Genomic DNA, 7,768 nt, shown 5'->3' on the forward strand with positions numbered 1-7,768 from the left:
AATACTCAAAATGCATAAAAACATATATATAATAAAGTTAAATAAATAACCTTACAGCGTTATGAACTCCGTGGCTTCAATTCACTAAACCAACTAGAAATTAGCCACAAATGGACATTGATAACAACTTCAACGAATACTATAGAGGAGGGAAGAATGAACATTTTACAAAAGGAAACTCCTACTATTTATAGCATTCTAAAAATAAACCTAAATTATTTCCTACCACTCAATTTCCTACTTTTGTGCCGCACAACATAATCTTTCGACCCTTTTTTGTAATAATGCCGTGAGAATAGCGCTTGCAATCGACGATCCTGAAGAAGCATTCAAATGTTAATTACTTTGTTTCTTTTGTCTTTTGCAATGAATTGGACCCACAAATATATAAAGTAATACTTAAAATATATTAAGATTCATAATATATATATATATATATATATATATATATATATATATTATAAAAAGAACTAATTATTAGATAATATTAAATAATTAATGCAAAATTATTATAAAGATGTACCTAAAATATGAGTATAAAATATGCCTATCAGTATACTCACGAGCAAAATGGTCAAGTAGAATGCAGACATCGTCATGTTGTTGAGACAGGGCTATCTTTAATGGCTCAAGCATCTGTCCTGTCTCGTTTTTGAGACTATGCTTTTGAAACTACTGCGTATCTAATTAATAAAATGCATACTCGTGTTCTGATGAGTCCCCTCATTTCCGTTTACATCGATCTCCCCCGTCCTACTCTTACTTGCGAGTGTTTGGCTGTTTGTGCTTTCATGTCCTACGTCCTTATAATCGCAATAAACTCCAGTTTCGTTCATTTCCCTGTGTCTTTCTAGGCTATCCTCCATCTTATCATGGCTATCGTTGTTTGGACACTAACACTAACAAGGTTTTTATCTGTCGCCACGTGCGATTCGATGAGACTGTGTCTCCCTTTGTTTCTCCTATTGCCTCGCAGGTTGCTACACCGCGTTCCGAACCGTGGGCTACTGCATCAATTGTGATGGGCCAAGGAAGTGATGTCTCGACCACGGTTACTGATGGCGCTCGGTAGATTCACGAGCCCGTGGCGGCTTCTGGCAGTGATGCCGGTCACGGTTACGAGCAGTCCGCATCGAGTGAGCAGACTGTCTCGGACCAGCAGGTTGAGCAGCGCGACAAGCCGCACGGACGTCCTCGACGTGCTACTCCGCCTCCTCGGTCACATAGCATGAACACTCGCGGCTTCGGCCCGCATCAACCTGTTGCCTTAACTACGATTTCCATTATATTGCCTGAGCCTACCTGTTACTCTCAGGCGGTCAAGTTTCCTGAGTGGCGTGATGCAATGGATGCGGAGTTCAATACCTTGGTCCATAATCATACGTGGCGTCTCGTTCCATCTCAACCAGGTATGAATGTTGTTGGTTGCAAGTGGGTTTTCAGAACCAAACGGAAGGCCGATGGTTCAATAGACCGTCATAAAGCAAGGTTAGTAGTCAAGGGTTTTAATCAGGTTGCTGGAGAGGACTTTTTTTGAGACCTTTAGTCTTGTGGTTAAGCCCACTACGGTTCGTCTTCTCTTATCTTTAGTCGTATCTCGTGGGTGGTCTATTCGCCAGTTGGATATTCACAACGCCTTTTTAAATGGCGAGCTAGTTGAAACTGTTTACATGCTACAGCCACCTGGTTATGAGGATAAGTCGTTACCTAATCATGTATGTTTGCTTAAAAAATCTCTATACGTTCTCAAACATGCTCCACGTGCATAGTTCACAAGGCTACATGATTTTGTTGTCTCTGTGGGCTTCTCGCCTTCTAAGACGGATGTGTATCTTTTTATCTATTCTCGTGACAATATTCGTCTTTATTTCTTGGTGTATGTTGATGACATTTTAATTATGGGTTCCGACTCAGATCGTCTTACTTCTCTTATTGATAAATTAGCACTTGAATTTAAGGTTCGTGATATGGGTGTGTCTTCTTTCTTCTTGGGAATAGAAATTATCCCGTTATCTGGCGATATGCTTTTATCCCAACAACGGAACATGAAGGATATTCTCAAACGTGCTGGCATTAGGGCTGTGCATAACCCGTCCAACCCGCCCAACCCGACCGACCCGAACCCGTCATACTGGAATGGATCGGGAACCGAACCCGAATAGCCAAAACCGATTCGAGGCCGAAAACGACGCCGCATTAGTTAGGGCGGGGAGGGGGTTATATTTTCCACCCGAACCCGTCCGATAACCCGAACATTTCTAAGCCTACATATAACCCTATGTAATACGACGTCGTGTAGCCTAAGTATAAATAGAAGAAGAAGCGGAGAAATCGCAAACCCTAGTCTCATTTGCGCAGCTCTTCATTCCCTTCTTCCAGAGAACTCTCTCAGTTCTCTCTTCTCTCTAGTCTCTACCCTAGTTCTCTCAAAGTCTCTTCTCTCATATAGTCTCTTTGAGTCTCTGAGACGCTGAGAGCCTGAGAGTGTGAGTGTCTGTAGTGTGGAAGCTATTATTCTCCGGTGGAAGCTCTCAAGAGTCAAGCCCCATTCGTTTCCGGTAGCCCTCAAGCCCCAAGCGAGTCTCCGGTGGGAGCGATACTCCGGTGGATTGCAGTTCGCTGGCTAGGAATCGAAGCCCTTTGTTCTCGGGGGTTTATTTTAGAGAAACGAAGTAATCTCTATTCTCTAAACCCTAGTTTTTAAGATTGTTAGTTTGATTGTTTGATTAGGGTTATTCTGATTGTGATTTTTTGATTTGTATGGACTGTGAGGACTGTGATCTGTTGAGAAGTTCCAGATTACTTACTCACTTGTCTCTAATTTAAGATTGATACTTTGATTGTTTGATTAGGGTTATTCTGATTGTGATTCTGTGATTTGTATGGACTGTGAGGACTGTGATCTGTTGAGAAGTTCCAGATTACTTACTCACTTGTCTCTAATTTAAGATTGTTGGTGGAAGCTTAATCTGTATGTGTGTAACTCACTAACTGAGTTAAAGGCTTAAAGGGGTAATTGTCCCTAATCTGGTGGAAGCCCTAGCCCCTTTGTGTGAAATCCATATATATGATGAGCATTATGAAGTGGCATACATCCACTTAGCTTGAATGCCTGAATATGGATTTCTTTGTAAATTGTAAATTGTATTAAGTTTATGGATATGGGACCCTTAAATTGTTTATGTGCAATTCTGCATACATGATGACATGTGAAATTAACTGAAAGTAAATAAGTAATATGTAAATATGTAATACTTCTATGTATGAGTACTGTATGGTGGAAGCTTTAGTATGATTGGTTGTCTGCTTTATTTGGATACTGATGCCCATCTTTATAGATGGAAAGCATCAGTGCAACTGGACACCCTCCAACCTCAACTGATGAGGAGCATGGAGTAGAAGCTCAAGGTACTGAGAGAAATCCTCAGACAAATCCTATGCCTTCTCCTCCTGTTGTTCCTACAAAGAAGAGGAAAGAGGTGGAGTCTAGATCTATAGTATGGGATCATTTTGAAAAGATCCGTGCTCCACCTGCTGAAGGTGAAACTGAGGGACCAGTAGTTGAGGGCAAATGCCTTTATTGTGCCAAAATCTATAAATGTGAAAGTAAAAAGCATGGCACTTCCTCTTTGAAAAACCATATGAAGGCCTGCCTAAAAAATCCTCATTGTAAGGACACAAGGCAGTCTCTTCTCACCTTCAATGCCTCTGGAACAGAAGCTTGTGAGGGGGTTTTGGGGACTTGGGTTTTCAACCAAGAGGCTATTAGGAGGGCATTGTGTGAGATGATCATTGTTGATGAACTTCCCTTTAGGATTGTTGAGGGAAATGGCTTTAGGAAATTCATTTTAGTTGCTTGTCCTAGGTTTCAAATACCTTCTAGGTGGACCATTTCTAGAGACATTTATCAGATTTACCTAGATGAGAGACTAACCCTAAAGAAGTTGTTTAAGGTGAGCACCCAAAGGGTCAGCTTGACCACTGATACATGGACCTCTGTCCAAAGGATCAATTACATGTGCATTACTGCACATTTCATTGATGATCAGTGGAAGCTAAACAAAAAGATCATTTCCTTTGTCCCAATTTCTTCTCATAAGGGAGAGTATATAGCCAAAGCCCTTGAGAGTTGTCTTCTTGATTGGGGGATTAGAAATGTGTTCACTGTTACTGTTGATAATGCCTCTTCAAATGACACAGCTTTGGGGTTTTTCAAGAACAAACTTCTGTCTTGGGGTGGGTCTTCTGTTAGGGTTCAATATATGCACATGAGGTGCATAGCCCATGTGTTGAACTTAGTGGTCCAGGATGGGTTGAGATATGCAGGTCCTTCTGTTAAGAAAGTTAGAGATGTTGTGAGATGGGTGAGGAGTTCTCCTGCCAGACTTAAGAAGTTTAGAGAGATTGCTGTGCTTAATGGGGTGGAAGCCAAATGTGCATTACAACTTGATGTTCCAACAAGATGGAACAGCACATACATGATGCTTAACACTGCCCTTCAATACCAGAGGGCCTTTGAAGCTTATGAGAATGATGCCTCATTGAATGCTGACTTACCTGATTCTATTCCAAACTTTATGGATTGGCTTTCTGTGCAAAGCTTAGTCCATTTCCTGAAAGGCTTCTATGAGATGACTGTGAGAATATCTGGTTCTCTATATGTCACTTCAAATACTTTCTTTTCTGATATTTCTGACTTAGGTTGCATGCTGGATGACATGGTTAACTCTGTTTCAACCTCTAAAAAGGTAAACTGTAAACTGGTATCATTTATCTGAATGTGTTTGTATGCATCTCTTAATTTTTTCTGTGTTATGTCTGTTTTATAGGATATGGGGTCCCATATGAAACAAAAATTTGAAAAATATTGGGGAGATCCTGAAAAAATGAACTTCTTGATATTCTATGCCAATATTCTGGATCCTAGGGATAAGATTGAGTACATGCCTGCCCAATTTGCTCAGTTGTATGGTGATGAAAAAGGAAAATCATGCTTTGAAAAGGTTCAATCTTCTATGGTTGTCCTGTTTAATGATTATACAGCCACCTACAGTGTGTAGTCTGCATCCCCTACTGTGCAATCTACCCAATCTGAACCAGTCCATTCTCAAACTTCAGTTGGAAAACCTCAGGGTAGAATGAAAAGCCAGCTTAAACAACAGAGAATGGAGGCTGGTGGAAGCAGTAAACAAACTGAACTCCAGATTTATCTAAGTGAAAAAATAGTGGAAGATGAAGAAAATGTGGACTTTGATGTTCTAAGATGGTGGAAGGTTAACAGTGATAGATTTCCTATACTCTCTAGAATGGCAAGGGATGTGCTGGCTGTTCCCATTTCAACTGTTGCCTCTGAGAGTGCATTCAGTACTAGTGGTAGGGTATTAGATCCTTTAGGAGTTCATTAACTCCTAAAATTGTTGAATCCCTAATATGTGCACAAGATTGGTTGAGGGCACCCAATCATCCAATCTCTGTGGAGGAAAACTTGGATGATGTTGAAAGATTAGAGAAGGGTACTGTTTTTATTTTATATCTTTTGTAGGTTTCTACTTTATAAATTGTTAATTGTTACTTACCTTTTCTAAACTCTTTTTTGTTTTTCCTTTTTGTGCAGAATTGTCCACTGGAGCTGCTGGTTCTTTACCAAGTACTGTTGGAACACTCCCAACAATTGCTGTAATACTTTTATATAACATTGCTTTCTGACTTTCTGTTTAGTTTGATTGATAAATGTGTGGACTCTTTGAGGCAAATCAGGTAAGATTCCAGAACTGCTAATTGCTAAGTGGCTTGGTAACTTTTTTATAAATGTTGCTGCCCTTACTCAGTTACATCTCTGGTATTCTGGAATTCTGGTATATCACTTCCCTTCCTCTCATATTCTCATTTCTGTTTAGTTATGGACTTATGGCTATGATGATGCTTCCACCATTTGTCTGAATTAAAAAGAGTTTGGATGTTTGGTATGTTGTTCTGAGACAAAACTCATGAAGCAATTTGCCCCCAACTCTAAAATGATATGAAAAAAAGCAATCTGAGCCTTTCTTATTAAGTATTATTAGTTCCCTACTACTCTTTGTCTTTATTGGCTTTAAAGTTTAAAGTCTTTACTGGTTTTGTAATTGAGCAGAAGATGAGGAATGGATGAATGCTGATTGCTGAAGGCTGATTGGTGACTGCTGACTTGCTGACTTGCTGAGTTGCTGACTGCTGACTTGTTGAGTACTTTAGTAGTTAGTAGTTAGTAGTTTAGTGTTGTTTGAGTATTGTAGACAAAACTCATTTTGTGGACTTCATTTTTGCTTTTTGAATTTTGAACACAAGTTGGAAACTGCAATATGTAATTATGTATCTAAAATCTAAATGCCTACATAGCTGATAGCTTTGGTAATTTAGATTATGGTTATTAAGTTTGAACATTGTTACAGTTTTTTTTTTTGGTATGTTTTATATTAATCCGAGTTCAAACCGAAATCCGACCCCACCCGACCGTATCCGAACATGGGAAATCCAATAGGATTTCCCTCTTAATTCGAACGGATTGGGGTAGTTTTTCCCAATCCAAAATCCGAGCGGATGAACGGTTTTCTAAACCGATCCGCCCGAACCCGTCCGATGCACAGCCCTAGCTGGCATGGTGGACTGCAAGCCTGTAATCACTTCTGTCTCTTCTGCGAAAATCACAGACGACGTGGTCGTTCCCTATGCCGATCCAACACAATACAGGAGTCTTGCTGGTGCTCTCCAGTATCTTATGGTAACTCGTCCGGATCTATCTTATGCTGTTAATCTATTGTGTCAACATATGCATGCTCCCACTACTACAGACTGGGCCTCTCTAAAGAGAGTCCTGCAGTATGTCAAAGGCACCCTGAATCTTGGCCTGCGTATTTCTCGGTCTACATCTATGGATATTCACGCATATTCTGACTCAGATTGGGCTGGTGATCCGAATGACCGCAAATCTACTAGTGGCTTTGCTGTGTTCTTGGGCAATAATCTTATATCTTGGGTTTTTCGGAAGCAACAGACGGTGGCACGTTCTTCGACTGAAGCAGAATACAAGGGACTCGCTGATGTATATGCAGAAGTTACATGGCTCGTTTCTCTGTTACATGAAATCGGCATCCCGCCTGCATCTCCTCCTCGACTATGGTGTGATAATTTGGGAGCTACTTATTTATGTGTCAATCAAGTGTTTCATGCCAGCACGAAGCACATTGAGATTGACTATCATTTTCTTCGCGATAAAGTAGCCAAAAAGGAATTAGAAGTGCACTTTATTTCAACCAAGGATCAACTAGCGGATATTTTCACAAAGTCTCTGTCGTTTCTTCGTTTTAACTCTCTCCGTGACAAGCTCAATGTTTTGGCTAGCCAACCTTGTGCTTGAGGGGGAGTATTAGGACTATATTATTCATATTAGACTAGGACTATATTATTCGTGTTAGACTAGGATTCTATCTAGCATCTCTATATATTCGCTCATGTACTCTCAGACATTATTATAGAATACAACACAATTATATTCTCATCAATACAAACAATAAAAAAAAAAAAAAAAAAAAAAAAAAAAAAAAACATAACAAATAATTGATAATTTAATAAATTACTTGTTAATTAATAAACCATATGGCAAAAAATACCAATCATCAAATTAATTAAGTATTCAAAAGTTATACTCAAGTTAATCATGTTACATATATATATATATATATATATATATATATATATATATATATATATATATATATCGAGAGAGAGGGGT

The 7,768-nt window shown here is 39.4% G+C and overlaps 1 protein-coding gene across 1 annotated transcript; it reads left to right on the plus strand.

Moving 5' to 3' along the window:
• Positions 1 to 1,058: 1,058 nt before the first annotated feature.
• LOC109150057 (zinc finger BED domain-containing protein RICESLEEPER 2-like) lies at positions 1,059 to 5,940 on the plus strand. The gene is made up of 10 exons (XM_019298024.1): positions 1,059 to 1,136; positions 1,316 to 1,513; positions 1,620 to 1,715; positions 1,959 to 2,081; positions 3,339 to 3,778; positions 3,884 to 4,748; positions 4,830 to 5,018; positions 5,133 to 5,378; positions 5,615 to 5,676; positions 5,829 to 5,940. The coding sequence occupies exons 1-10, from the start codon at positions 1,059 to 1,061 to the stop codon at positions 5,938 to 5,940; spliced, it is 2,409 nt and encodes an 802-aa protein (XP_019153569.1).
• The last annotated feature ends 1,828 nt before the right edge of the window (positions 5,941 to 7,768 follow it).

The sequence above is a fragment of the Ipomoea nil genome, unplaced genomic scaffold (assembly GCF_001879475.1).
Source record: "Ipomoea nil cultivar Tokyo-kokei standard unplaced genomic scaffold, Asagao_1.1 scaffold2191, whole genome shotgun sequence".
Taxonomy (NCBI): domain Eukaryota; kingdom Viridiplantae; phylum Streptophyta; class Magnoliopsida; order Solanales; family Convolvulaceae; genus Ipomoea; species Ipomoea nil.